This window comes from Corvus cornix, chromosome 2 (genome assembly GCF_000738735.6).
Source record: "Corvus cornix cornix isolate S_Up_H32 chromosome 2, ASM73873v5, whole genome shotgun sequence".
Lineage (NCBI taxonomy): Eukaryota > Metazoa > Chordata > Aves > Passeriformes > Corvidae > Corvus > Corvus cornix.
The window spans coordinates 100,238,400-100,254,188 of NC_046333.1; the positions used below are offsets into that span (position 1 = coordinate 100,238,400).

Genomic DNA, 15,789 nt, shown 5'->3' on the forward strand with positions numbered 1-15,789 from the left:
AATGGATGAGTCAGATTTCCTCTCCAGTGTTAACCCAAATGCTGGCCCTTCAAGGGTACAGAAAGCTGATGGCCCTATACTTACAGCAATCTACACCAAGAAATTAATCTGTTGCAACAAGGAAGTTCTAGATACATCACTTTCAAAACAATTTTAATTGAAGCAGTTCCTTATGATACTGTGTAGCAATTGAGACAAGTGTGAAAACCAGATGCAGGACTGCACTCAAGCAATCTCACAAACACCAACGTTATTCAACATTCCAAGCACTAATTAGCAGGTGGATGGTATCTGAGTAATAGCTGGCTGGTGCATATATGACCACACATCTGTTTCCCACCTCTCTGCCTCACTCTGCATGTTCACAGCCTATACACATTTCTCTCTGAAAGTCCTAATTAATGGAAAGCTCGTGTTGCAATAGGCAAAGAAACTGTTATCACCTCCTGCAAGAAGAGAAGATGTACAAGTGCTGTCCACTACTGTTGGGTATTTACATATGAAGTTCAGTACATCATGTTTAAGGAGCAGACATTTCCGAAGGTCTGGTTGACTGGTTAACTACATGAGTTGAATCGACAGAAGGGCTGCAGAAAACTTCAAAGAATCAAACACCAATCCATATTGCAACACATTTAATTCTAATCTTTGCTTGCTTAAACTGGCTTCCTTTGCAATTCCCTAGCAAACTCTTCCCGTCAGCATGCTCTCCTGTGCTGGAGATGTGCTCAACACCCCTCCCAGGGCTACAGCATAGTATGCAATAGGTAATCCAGCACGGGCTGGCAGAGATACCGCAGTTTTCACTTGTTGAGCAACTCAGTGTACCAGCCTCACTAGTTAACCACCTTCTATGAAAGACATATACAAGACAGTCCAGATTTCTGCCATATAAGATATGACAGAGGGTTGTTGCATGCAATATCAGTAATTACTTAAGCCAGGGAAACTGCACATAAGGACTTTGATCACAGCTACCATGAGCTGTATTACAAGCCACTTACTATGGGCTTCAGTTTCACGCCACACTTAGGAACCCATGTGCAGTCTTCCTGGATAAGGATGTTCAGTTCTCCAGAAGAATGAGAAAATGTCCTCCCAAGCTCTCAACATGATCTTGTAGCTAGAAATTAACGGAATGCCTGAAACTTCAGCCTTATACATTTCTTAACTACTACCCTCTGGACAGATTACACACAAGTGGACTCAATGTTGAGAGGCTTCCTTTCTTCGAGTATTGCTAAATCCTGGCCTCAAAAGCATTGCATGGTAATGAGGTACACAACCTAAAGACAGAAAGGGTGAAAAAATTTCTTTTGTATCAGCTTTGGACTGTATGGAGTGATCTTCTAATCTTACCACACAACCTAAGTGCCTGAGCCACCTCTGTTCCACACCCATAGCTCTGTGTACCTTTTTATTTCCCCATCCTTTACCTAGACTCAAAAGCAAACGATTCCAAACTTTTTGGGCTCTATACATATCCAGGTCTGTTCACAGCTTCTCTCATTTTTCCTATGTTTTCTACACACACAGTATGTTTCTCTGCTGCAGCAACACAGCATTCTAAATAAAGGTTACATGTTGATTTATGTAGCAGCATCATAACATTTCACATCCTATTTTTATTGACTCAAAATACTTTATCTGACCACAACTTAATTCTCTAAAGAGGTCTTCATTCAGTCTTTCATAGTGATGCTTTTTAGTGGTCCTTTTCCTTAAGGATTAGGATTAATTAGGACCTAATAAAATGTATTAATACTTTGCCCTCCAGTATGAATTACTTGCATTAATCAAGATTGAATTTCATCCATCATTCTGTTGACTGCTGACCTCATTTGATTAAATCCTTCCAAAGTTCTTTTCCAAACTTCACTAGCACACCACCAGACATCATTACATTGCATTACATTCACCATGTTTTAGGATACTCTGCTTCAATTGTGAAATTATAGTTGACTGCTGAAACTCTCTCCTCTTGTCTCTACTCACACTTTAATGCAAATTATGTATCCACTTTTTATGTACCTACTTAGAAACTATCTAGCATATCAGTTTCCTTGTTGACATACAAGTGAAAAATCAAATATACTTGTATTAATATTGGATGGTACATGTATTAATGTGTACATTAATGTACAACACAAAGCACATACTTTCAGGTTTTTTTTAATTCTCTCTGCAAGTTTATAACTGCACTTTTTTCCAGAGCATAATACCCATTTCCTGAGATTATTACAGCTTAACATCCCTTTTCATGTTTTTCAGCCACATAAAAATTTCATCTTCTTTTATTATTTGCAAAGCAGAAGAACATCATTATCTCCATTTTTTAAATATGGAAATTAAGAAAGAAAACAAAGAATTATCTCATCAGGATTGCATAGGAAGTTGGTGGCAGAGACGTCAAGCAAACTTGGAACTGATGGCAAGACCTATTCACTAATTGACAAATCTTCCGTTCCTCACATAATTTCAGTCCTTCCTTTAGCTTTGTAACATCAGTGAAATTTATTTTCTTTGCACATTATTGAAGATGTTTGTCAAAAGGGGACATGGCTTGAAACCTGTGTTCTATAGCGCAGCAAATTTATTTGCTGGAGGAGCACCACCAGCCCCAAATACTCAGGGCCAAGTTGACTGATCACCTACATTGTAACAGCCTATCAAAAGTGACAGGTATTCACAGTGAGAGCTGCAGCTTATTACAAACAAAAGCCACATGCACTTTTCCTGCTGCTAATTAAAACAAACAACCCAGTACCTTTGTTAGGGAGAGTCAAAAAAAAAGGAGAGGTTTGCAACGTAAATGATCACCATCAGTGTCTAGCAAATCTCTGACAGGTACAAAAGGTAATTTCTTCAGGAATATCCAAATCTGCTGGAAGTAAGTCAAGATCATTTCCTATTGAAAGAGCTGAAAGGTTCCACGAGATAGCAGTATCATTCTCGGCATTAGCTGCAAAGCACTGAACACAAAGGAAGAGCATGACCATGTGAAATGCCATGAGGTTGGTGGTTAGGCTGAGGCACTGGAGTGGAATACAGGCCATTGTGACTGTTCTCCAGGAGACTATTGACTCTTCTCTGGAAAAGACAGGGATTTGAGCTTTATGTCAGACCATGGCTCTACAGATTCTTAAAGCAAATGGTTTATTTGCTGGCCAGATGAGCTCCATTTTGAAACCAACAACAATAAAACTATCTGAAATTTAGTAGGAGATGTGAAGCGTGAACTATCCAAGAACGGGAACACCAATCCCCATCACCAAACAGAGCGGTACACCGATTCTTACAGAACCCCTATTTGAATAAAGATAGCCCTAGCCCAACCAGCCTTAGTCATACCAATCTGTTTATACATTTGTTATCTTAGACCACAGAAAAGAACATTCTAACTCTTAGTAAAATATCAAAGAAAGGAAGATTGTTTTGGAGGACTGTGCTGCCAAGAACACAATAACATCACCATCAGCCCCCCCACGTTTGTTATTGCATTCAGCACAAGTGCTGGATGAACATCTGCACTGTAAAAATTAAGCCCATTAGCTCCTTCAGCTTGTTAGCATATTTTAATACTGTGATCACAGCTTTCTTTTTCTATCAAGGTGCTACTAGGTGTCAGACTCAGTATTCACGTAGTGCGTCACTATTATCTCTACCCCCCCAGATCCTTCATGTGTCTTGCTTTCATGAAACTACCACAGTGGTGCTGAACAGAAGGAATGAAGGAGAAAACTGAGAAGGAAGGAAGAAGCTATCAGTGTAGCAACACTGCTGGAAAGATAAGTAGACCTGTGATCTTATCATGTATGGTTGGACAATGCTGTGTTCGATACATCTCTAGCCCCTTGGACTGTATCGTTAAGTTAGAAAAGTCATCTAACACACAAAACGCAATTGATTTAACAACTCACTGTCCTGATCTGTTTTCTGTTAGCTCCTAACAGTAACTCAGTATGAAAACTTGGTTCCACTGTCTCATTTATGTCTAAGTAGAATGTGAAATACTGGTTTAGTCTTGATTTTAAGCCTTAACCTGTAATTAAAACAACAGTTGTTTTTAAACAAAGATAGAAATACCAATTTGTATTTTCATAGAAGCTGAGTATAGATATTTCTATATTGCTGGTATTTTACTTAACTCTAACCAGTCTGTATTCACTCCTTAGGTTTGCATACAACATGCATGTATGTAAAACAAAAATAAGCACAAGTCTGCTCTAAGATACACACGTACTCCCACGGTATCTGATGCCTGTGTGCTAACACAGTCACAGGTGACAACTGTGTTTTCTACGTGCAGTAAGCTTTGTGAGTGCATTTGTTTTCTTAAACAGCCAAGACAAATTTGGTTCACCATTAAATATAAAGCTGTCACACAGTCCACAAATCCTGACTAAAAAACCCACAACATCACTCAGAAAAAAACAGCAGACTTGGAGAAATTAAAAATCCCTGTTCCTCACAAAGTAAGTGAAAAGACCCAGGCAAATAGTCTTTCCAGCTGACACGAATTCAGCACCTTCTAGCTCGTGTCCTACATTCAGAATGCCTCAACATGAAAAGTATGTGCTGCATATAGAAGAGCCAACGGTGCCCACACATCTACTGGTTAGTGAAGGGTTGGTGGATCTTCGCTCATTCTCACACTTCTGAAATGAGGCGTTTTCTCTTTAACCCAATTCCTGCCCTTTCTAAATGCTAAATTCTCTCCAGAGGACATAAACCCCATGCTCTCTGTGCAAAGCAGTGCAGCATTCCTCCAAGGAATCAGGTTTACTGGGAAAAGCAGAACTATTTATCTAATTTGCTTTTACCCTTTCACTCAGCATCTGCAGCTGACTAGTGCTAGATTTGATACTGAGCTAGCTGGGCCTTTGATCTGACCCAGGAGAGCTGTTCTTATGTAGTAATTTAACTAGCTGACATTATTCCAACAAAGCCCCATGACTTAAGCCAAACTGGACTTGGTTATCAAAATGGTATATTACTACCAGCCTGGGTTCAGTACAAAAGAACCCAAGCCCATGGATGGTTCCGAGAGACCCATTCTGATGCTTCACCCTTCTGTTTCAATTTGCTATTACAAAAAGTGACAGATAATGAGATTTTCAGAATTAGGGAAAAAGGGGAAAGTAACTGCTAGTTCTTAATTCCCAAACTCTTATGTATTCAGGGAAATGTCTATTAGCATATACTTTAGAGAGGCAGGGACTAAGGCAAAGAAACCTTAAGCCAGTCAATGATAAGCCACCACTGAACAGAGCCACTTGTACGTCCCTCTGCTTTTGCACAGGCACGAGAGTTTGCACAGTTGAGCTGAGAACAGAATCAAGGACATGACACCGACCAAAACAAAGTGGACGTTTCCAAGAGCTCATCGGAACTAGACCAGTCTCCACCCCAGCTCCTATGTGCCTGCACAAACACTTGCACAGGAGCAAGTGAGGGAGCAACCACAACAGGCAACAGTGGCTTGAGCCAGTCTCAAGCACTCGCAAAACTGTGAAGAGCATAAGGGTTTCTCAGGCTTTCCAGTCTGAGAAAAATAGCTACACACTAATGACCAAAGCAACGTGCTTTGGTTAAACACTACATGATATGGAAAAACATCATTTCACTCACAATACAGACAACTATAGAGATCACCGAGAAGCATGGATTTCTTTGAGCATGAGCATGATGCTGTATGTTAATCTACACAGAAACTTCAGATAGAAAAATTCCAGTGTGCATGTCTTCATACCAGAACTTACAAGCAAACTCACAATTCCCCTTCAGTTGTTATTTTAAAGCAGAAGTAGAAGATGAGCCTGCTTAAGAAAAATTAAGGTGGTTCATTTCATCAGGGAGATGAAGTGGTTTTGGAAATAAATGGTCAGAAACACATCTGCAGAATGAAAAGCAATCACACATCACAGTCTGCAGCATTCTTAGAGAAGGAAGGTGATCTAGTCTGATTTTATGTCCCTTTCTTGTGAGGATTTTTTAAAACATTTTTTATTAAACCCTCACAAAACATTTTAAACTATAAGAAAATATAAATTATCTTCATACTGCCTAAGCACCTGAACAGCTTCCAGTGCTGTACAGAAGAAATAGTTCCCAATGGCTCCTCCAGGCTTACAGCAGCCAAGTGCAAACAGTACAATGCAGTGCTCCTCCTAATGAGTATTTACCAGCAATAACCAACATGAATTGAATGAATGATGGTGAAAGTTGTGGCTGTAAAATTCACACAGCAGGATTTCAGAACTGCACCTAAAACTTACAGAGATTTAGCTATGCTGTGTCCTAGTGCACAGTACAGTGTGACCCCTGCAAATGAAAATGTAGTGAGGAAGGGCAGCACTGGACAAAATTTACTAATGTGGGCTGAAAAGAAAAGTAGCAAAAGTTGCTCAGTTACATTCTATATGATTTCTGATGTCATGTTCAAGCACCTGTTAGGTGTGTGTGAAATAAGGTCTGAAAACAATTGTCTCACAGTTTATTCTCTTCCTCTGTCCAAGGGGAGGATCTTGCCTGTGGTATGAGACTGCACCGTGGTTTTCATACTTGAGTTTTACGCCCGTATTGATGAAATGTTTATGCTACTGTGCACTTCTGGTAGAGAAACGGTGTGTACAAAGGGTGCCCTCAGAGTCTGTGGGAGGTCATTTCCCTGCCTCACATTGGTCCAGGAAGAGCTCTGGTGTCTTGAGGGGGCCAAGTATAGCTGTAAGATACAAAGTCCCATTGTGCCTGGTAGTACTGCTCTGAGATTTCCAACCTGAAGATTAATCACTTTCTAAGATACATAAAAATCAGTCTTTGAATGAAGATTTTATTACACAGCACACTTGGAGCACTTCAAATTCCCTTCTGCATCTGTAAGAAATCAGTAGCCAAAAAAGGGAACAGGAGCAAGCGCACGGATTACCCAACATAATCATAGTGAGCAGTAACGTTTAGTATTGGATGAAGTTTCCTGGAAGTTAGCAGGAATTGAAGGAAGGATGAATGAAAAGTGTATGAAGAGCAAACACAAACAGATGTAAGGAACATTTTTTCTAGATCTTGATTACATGTGATACAACTGACTTACATACTTTGAGAATTCATAAAATAGCATTTCAGAGCTACTGAGATTCCCACATTTTCATCTGCACAGTATTGTGAGTTTTTCTTTCTTTTCTCATTAACCGTAAATATATGATTAATGTTCAGCTGGAGACTTTGTGAAATGGAAATTCCTTACCAGGAGCCAAGTTCAGCCCTGTTTGTAAGCAGATGCAAATACCTAATTTTGTACCAGCACATTTCATGGTTGTTATTGGCCACATACATGTGTCTGGCTTGTCCATGTCACTCATAGCGTAAGGCTCCAGAGGAAGAATAGGTAAACTCTAGCATTACTGAATTCCATTGCAGTGTTGTTAGAGCATTCATGGGACCAGGATTCCATTTCATTTATTAAAAGCCAGGGAATAAAGTATTTTTTTAAATATGTACAAAATTTTAAGAAAAAAATATACAAAAGTCACTTTAATGTTTTGTTTCTTTTTCAAATTTTCAAGATCATGTTAATTGCTAACATTCCATAATGTGCTTTAAAAAAATGCAAAGACTAAATTATTTCAAAACAAAGCACAGAACCTGATTATAGCACTTCAAGAAATGACTCCACTGTAGGCTGAAAGCCAACTGGATTTTCTAAATAAAAACAGCTATCTAGTATTTAGTTACATATACACAGAACTAAAATCCAGTGTGCTATGGTTTATTCTGTAATCTGAACCCCAGAGAACTTCCTGCGTTTTAAATAAGTTAGCATATGTATCAAATCGAGTTTTTGTTAAAACTCCACTGGTCAAAAAATACTTATCGCTCCATCTACAGTAGAAACTTCCTTATCATTAATTGTGCTTAGTGACAGAGAAGGGACAAGTAACAGCATGAGCGATCACTAAATAGCACAAGATCTGCCCTAGGCTATAGGTCTCACCTGGTTACCACAGCTTCTCCTTTCCAAAGGCAGCCTCATGTGACCTCAACAGCCGGGGACAATAGGGAGCCCCGGGTAGGGAAACAGGTGAATCCTTCTGAACAAGTGGCCAAATAAAGAAAACATAAGCCAGTAAGTAAGTATTTTCCAGCATATACTGTGACTAAAGCAACTGATAAATACAGGTGACTGCGTAGTTTTTTAAAGCGTGTGCTTTATGGCCAGATGATGACTCTCCCAATCCACCCCCTCCCGCGATCTATACTCCCAGCTAAATCACCCCAGAGTCCCTGGGCAGATGCAGCTGAAATCAATACTGTCGTTACAACATCCCTCTCCTTTCCCCCCTCAAAGCCCCATAATAGCCAAGTTTCAGCTAAGCTCGGTATTGACCGGCTCCCAGCACCGCCGGGCAGGATCAGCCCGGATCGCTATCTGGTGAGAGGGGAGCACGTCCTGACTTTCCCCAGTCACTTAAGCCGGCGTCTCACTGCTTGTCCTTAGAGACCACAGCTCCACTCAGGCAGAGAGCGTCTAGACAGTATTCATGATCCATCTGTCTGGCACAGCCAGGCTGATGACAAACTCTATTAGAGCCGAAACAATTTTTTTTTTTCTGCTCTTCCCTCCTCCCATCTCCCTTTTCCTCCGAGAAGCAGTAATCTGACACTGAAAATTACTATCATTGTTGCAATGCTCAAAATAGCAGTGCCAGACTTTCATTAACATCAACGCTAGACTGCTAAATATTTAAAGAAATGGATAAATTTCACCTGAAGTGGGACAGCCCGGCACACATGAAAGCAGAAGCACAATCAAAATGTAAATCTAAGCGGTTGTTTTTATCTGCACAAATTCGGTGTCACAGTCAGAGGGGGATGCCAAAGGTCTCTTTAAACAAAATATTTTCCTTTGATTGAGCTTTTTGTTTTTAAAACAGAATCATTCTCCAACCCCCTGCAGATCCCTACAAAGCTCAGAGCTGACAGCAGTAGGTGGGGGTGGTGAAAGGGAGAGCTATATATTTGATTTGTTTGGGTTTTTTTACCTTGCAGAGGAAAATGAACTCCTACAGCAAACTCTTCTATGCCAAAACAGCCATGACACATCACCTCCATCAATGCTGACAGCTTGAAATTTGATGTAGACATAATTTGCACATGACAAGAAGGATTTGTTCTCACTTATTTTATTCTTCTGCAAATTCTCAAGCATGTCAATATTTGTGTTTGAAATGCCCACAAACACATACATATCACAGAAAAGTCAACTACCTGTAATGTTTTCCACCAAACAATTAAAAAACCTAAAATCTCCACCACTGCAACCCTTCTCAGTAAGACATAACTTGGACGCTGCAGTCTGCAGACAACAGACTACACTTCCCATTTCAAAATCTAATTTACTTTTAGCAGGACAAGGCAGGCTGATCGTTTGTTGTGAAACAAAGGGAAATGCTCAAACAAATGAACTGTGTCCTTCTAGAGGCAGGCACATTGTTCTTTGGAGTCCAAATTCTCCAGGTCACATGAAGTGGCAAGCTGCTACCAAGGCCAAGTCTGCAATGTTTAAAATCCTACTCTTTGCTTTATTTTTCTTATCACAGCTTTGTGCTGCTAAATACACCTGTGACCTCCAAGTAGTCTTAAAAGAACAGTCATCTCCATTATCTCAATCAATAAGTCTTTACAGCTGATGAAAACAAAAACAAGTAGCCCTACTGAAAGCTGACGTGGGCTATGCAAAAGGCAACCTGCAGGGAGAGATGCAGTAGCACTGGGGTGTCCTCACCGAGGAGGGGAGGTGTGCTTCAACATGCATCATCAAATCTGCATCCCAGTGTAAACCAAGCAAACTGTTACTTTAACATGTTCAACTTCAATGCCTTAGCATGTATTTTGACCAAGTTGCTGGACTGCAGCTTGTGTCATCTAAAATCAGACTCTAACACACCTTGGATTTTCCCAGCTGCCCTCCTATTTCTCTGTGCTACACAGAGTGAATTGCCCACGCAGCAGCATAAGGCAGACCTACCTATAAGTCAGCAAAGGAAAATTAATATAACCAAAGGGCTGCAGAGATACACATTTTGTTTTCCTTCACACACGTGGGACACTGAGTTCAGTAGCAACATTTTTACAAGGACATGTAATGATAGCGCAAGGGGGAATGGCCTGAAAGGGAATAGGTTTAGATCAGGTAGTAGGAAGAAATCTTTTACTGTGAGAGTGGTAAGACACTGGAAAAGGTTGCCGTGAGCAACTGTGGGTGCCTCATCCATAGGAGCGTTCAAGGCCAGGTTGGATGGGGCTTTAAAGCAACCTGTTCCAGTGGAAGGTGTCCCTGCCCACAGCAGGGGGATTGGAACTAGATGATCTTCAGGGTCCCTTCCAACCCCAACCATTCTATGATTTAAAAGACTGAATTAACAATTAGCACACTGGAGCCATATAAGAATGGCAAGGAGAGAGGAACACCAGATCTGGGAGATGTGAACTCCACCAACATAGGAATATCTGTGTTAAGGAAGGATCTCTTATAATCACGAGATCCAGGGAGCAGGTCACCCACAAAAAAAAATCTTTCTATGCCATTGCCCATGGAACTTAACTACACTGAATGAGAAGCTCCAACAAGACATTCTGAATTTGGCTGCTGGCAAGAACACAAATGAGAAATGCTTCAGCAGCTGGGGAATATGGGCTACCACTATTATGGCACATACTGCTTAAATAAACTAAGGTAGAACTTGCGTATGAAAATTTATTTATTTAGACATTGTTTGGGGGCAGTCTGTATATAACTCTGAAATGAGATTAATATTTTTTCCATCACAGAAGGATAGAAGGTTTGAATACAGCATGAGAAAGGCATTCTTTAAACAAACAGCAGAGGGGAAGGCATACTGTTGTAGTGACAGTGTGCTGTAGGTAAAGATAAGGACAGTCCCAGGGAGAAACAGGACACCATGCTTGAATGTAGACCAGCACAAACTAATAAGTGGCTCCTTTCAACACTTTCCTTCCCATTCATCAACTGCACACAAACAAGAAGTTACAAGAACAGAGCTGATATGCAACGCTGACCAGAAAGAAATACCTGGTTTAAGATTCCTCAAGTGATTTTTTTATTTTAATAGGCATTTTCTTCTTATTGAGCTGTATTACTGTCTTGTTACTAATTAGAGGGCAATGAATGTATGTACTTCTGTGTTGAAAGGCAGCTTGCTCAGCTGGGACATTTCAAGAGCATACACTCTGGTGTACTCTGGTAGGGATCCCTATTAAAATCATTGAGCAAAAGCAAGCACACATTTCTTAATTCAATGTGTCATCCCTCTAAGGCCTGGGGACCTCACTTCAGCAAGTACTCTAAAAACATTTTTTCAAAGCTGGAATAAGCCAACACAACTAACTGACATGTCCATAACAGTGTTGTTTCCTATTACCAACTGGCACTGATTTCCACCATGTAGTAGTCTGTTTAATGGACAGAACATGATAAATACAATTTAAATACAGTTTATGGTTGTATTACTTTTCTGTCTGTCTCTGATATTTTTTTTCTAAAGCCAAGGTTATGGGCAAACATGTGACCTTTTGGTTTGGACACATCACCAAAGCCTATGTCTTGTCCTCGGACTCGGGAGAGAGTTCCACTCAAAACCAAACAAATTTAAAAAAAAAAAAAAAAAAAAAAAAATAGCCTAAAAGAACATATAGGTCATTATTATTTCAAAGCCACTGAAATCACTGCAGAGGTACCAAAGTAATACAAAGCACAAGATTTAAACGATTTAGAGTATAGCACTTAGGAACATGTTCACTTAGAGGTTAGAGGGTAGAAGAGGACAGGTGTATAACCAACACCTGACTTCATCCTCTGTCCTGCTTATAGCCCCATTCATTAATCACAAAAATTACAGTTACATGCTGCTCATAATTGCTATTACTAATAAAATCATAACAAAACAGATAATCCTAAGACATAGTCACAATCAGAAGTTAAATAGGATACTGAGGGATGTCAGTATGGGCAGAACCAAACCATTTGGAAAGCAGAAGTAACATAACATGACTTCTATTGTACCTGTATCTCAGCAACCTTATCGGAAATTTTATCCCCCATCCAGAAAGCTGAATTGTGATTTAAAAATAAATTATTGCAGAACAAACAAAAGCAAAAGCAGAGTTTGATATCAGTGTACATCACTGAGGGCAAAGCACTAAGAAAGCAATTCTAGTGATAAACTCTGGCACTATGTGTGCAATGTTTATGTACCAAAGAATAGCAACTAAAGCTACTTTAAATACATACCTACGAAGGTCAGTAACCTACCAAATGATGCTGATCTCAGCACCAATAAACCTAATAGGAATGATGAATAGAAAGATTATAATTTTCTTGATAGTCTTATTAGCATATAAAGACTCTTACACAGAGCATAGAATATTTTGTAGAATCTAGGAAAACAAATATTTAATTACACTTTCTCAGAGGCCCCATATGATCCATATGATTATAACCTCAATGTCCATAGGACAAACTCCCTTTGAATAACTACAAATGTTCATGTTTAGAATCCTGGGGAAAATGTGTCACACATCCCTTCTAGTTTAGAGAAAAGTAGTATTTACTTCCTCTGTCTCATACTCCCTTGATCTCATACTGCAGACCAAGTTTCCAAAAAGACTGATTTCTGAGGTAAACAGACATATCTGACATACGTACATGGATGCACACAAGGAGCCAATACTCACAGCTAAAGATGCCTGGAGGTGGATGCTCTGTTACAAGCAGGCAGTTCTCTTCATCACTGTTATCCCCACAGTCATTCTGTTGGTTACAAATCAGTGAACCAAGATACAAGCATTTACCACTGGCGCAGGTGAATTTGCACTCTGAAAGGCAAAAAAGAAACCAAATCAAAAATTTGTGAGAAAATTGATGCCTACCCTTCTTCAGGGCTAAAATGACAATATATTTCAAGTAGATGCTGTAATGGTGGATGGCTCTTTGGCATTTCAACACCAAAACAAACAATATTGTACTTACAGCATTGCGCATATAAATATATATGTGACACGTTCCTGATCACCAGAATGAAACCACTAGAAAACCAGATTTGCCATCTGGGAAAATTCACCTTTTTTAATAATAAGCAGTATTTTTTGCAGTTCATGTTGACTATAGCTCACTTCGGACAAAGACCATGTTCTCATACATGTTTGTGTGGCACCTTGCATATTTGGGGCAAGACAGCACTATTAATAAAAATAATAATTGTCCCACATTAAAAAAAGTCTTGCATCAGCTGTAAGGCAACAGAATAGTTTGTAACCAGGAACAATCCTGTCCAGACACAGACAATTATTCCTTAACTACCTTCCCAAAGCCAATTTGTCAGTCTCCCACCTAATAACAATCAGGCAGTTGGTGTCTGCACATCAAAATCCCACATGCTAGTGTTCTCTAAAAGTTAATAAACTTCTAAAACTCCTATAAGGTGTCTGAATGCTAAATGCAGGCATGCTGTAGTTTTTACATTTTGTTTTTACCAAAAAAAAAAGAGAACAGTTTCCCCTAAATATGATTCTGTCATGAGAACAATGCCTATGAGACCAAGTATACTTTATAGCAAGTACTGGAGATGTAATTATGGAATGTTCACAAAAATATACACACAATTATAAAAAGCTTTCTCACTAGGCTTGTTACAAAGTTAAATACACTACACATATAGAACAGAGAACACATTATATCTAGACAAATTAAAATTTAATGATTACACTACCAGCATGTTGACAAATTCTGGTGATTGTCATTCACAAGCAGAGGCAAACCAGACGGAATTAGAAACACTCACAAGTAGTTTATTAAAGGAGTGCCATTTCCCTGAACCCTGGGCTTCCCTAAGGCTGCAGTATGGGTTAGCTGATTCTGCTTCTGAGAGATGATTTCTGATCCTTCCCAGCAAAGAGACAGAATTTGTTCATCTTCAACAGTATCAGCAAAAGACTTTGCTTTAATCTCAACTTACTCTGAACTGAGACAACAGGACCTCCAATTCTAAAAAGTCCCTAAATCAGTTACCGAGGTGGGACTCTTACTCTCGTGTGTTTGTTGTGTAAAGCAAGAGTGGTAATAGCAAAGGAGAGGAAAAAGAAATTGAGAAAGGGAGCAAATTAATTTTCATTTTTCATTTGCTTTATAGATAAAGCAATTTGCAGACTTCACTCCAAACACTTTCCAAGAGTATTAATGATATTTTGGTACATGTACCAGCAAGAACCTGCTGCAACAAAAATTTGTATGCATCAATATGTGTAACATATAAAATGTTACTTAGGAATATAGACAGAAGGCATGATATGCAAGGAGAACAAGCATTTCCTGTGGGGAAAAAAATGGGATCTATTTCACTTGGTGAAAGTGCACTTATAAAATTAGTATTTGCCTAAATGAGGTCCTGAAGTTTAGGCTTTTTCAGTCCAACCCCGCAGTCCCTGACCTATTAAAATTGTAGAATAAAATACTGTACAAACAAATTATTCTGTTTGTTACCCTGTCCTTCTCTGCTACAACAAAGAACTGAAGAGGCATTGAAGGGCTTAGATTTTTTTTTGAGTATAGACTATTAAAAAAATCATAACCAAATGAAGTAAGCCTTTGAAACCCCTGGAATTGAAAAGGTCATTAACAATTACTTTTGGAAAGGAGGCTCAGTATTAGCAATCTGATAATTACAGTGCTTTAGGACTCTCTCCGCAATTTCATGAAGAAATTGGAACAAGAAATGAACAAAGCTGTCTTAGAAGTTGCCTTGACAGGACTCAAACTTTCCAGATATCTTAAATGAAGACTATAACACAGCATTAAATTAGAGTGGTAAAGAACATAATGCTTCTATATTAGAAAGAATCAATCACCATATTGCTTCCAGTTAGAATATGTGGCATGCTACATTGGCTAACCATTTACTGCTCTCCTGTGCCTTTGTGTTGAGTCCTAATGTAATGCTTTCCATGCTTCCCTCATGGCTGATATGAAATGCTCAAGCAAGATGTCAAGTCAAAAGCAGTTAAAGGTAAGAACCAGATTATTCCTAGACAAAGCATTACACTTTTTGTAGCTGTATTAAAGTTCTGGGGTTTAACTAACATTATCATAAGGTGACTAACCAGAAGAAAGAATTTTTGATTTAAGGTGTGGGGGTTTTTTGTCATAGGTAACAGACCACATTGAAATTTGGAATCAAAAAGAAGACTCAATCAACTTTTCTTGTAAAATACTATGGCTACTTCCTCATTCCCTCACACACGTGAAAATTGCCATTGTGAAGGCACATTAAAAAAAAGTCATCAGCCCTCTTGTCCCCTTTTTGATGTGCCCACATTAACTGGAAGGTTGCTCAAAATACCACAGGAATTCTGTGTTGATTTGAAAATGGGACGTGTTGTCAAAAATCATGTTGCCTTCTGGTCTCCCACCAAATCTATTTGCCAAGGAAGCAGTCATCCTCTACTGGGCCTGGCTGGGATAGAGTTAAGTTCCTTCACAAGAGACTCTGTGGTGGCTCTTTGGATTTATGGTCCAAATAGCCAGTGCTGGACAGTGCTGTAGGACAGTGTTGATGTCACACCAATGTTTTGGCTAATGCTGAGCAGTGCCTGCATAGCATTGAGGCTTCTTCTTTTTCTCACACGTGCATGTGCAAAAGTAAGGTCTAAATCTAACAAAATGTAATATCAAATGGAGGATACAAAATTGCAAAACTTAGTCCGCATAATTCACAT

The 15,789-nt window shown here is 39.3% G+C and overlaps 1 protein-coding gene across 1 annotated transcript in view; it reads right to left on the minus strand.

The window, feature by feature from the left end:
* LDLRAD4 (low density lipoprotein receptor class A domain containing 4) overlaps window positions 1–15,789 on the minus strand; it is a 239,569-nt gene that overhangs the window by 135,519 nt on the left and 88,261 nt on the right. Inside the window, exon 3 of the mRNA XM_019284002.3 lies at window positions 12,754–12,894. Within this exon, the coding sequence (XP_019139547.1) occupies window positions 12,754–12,894 (141 nt within the window). The remainder of the gene's footprint in view (window positions 1–12,753; window positions 12,895–15,789) is intronic.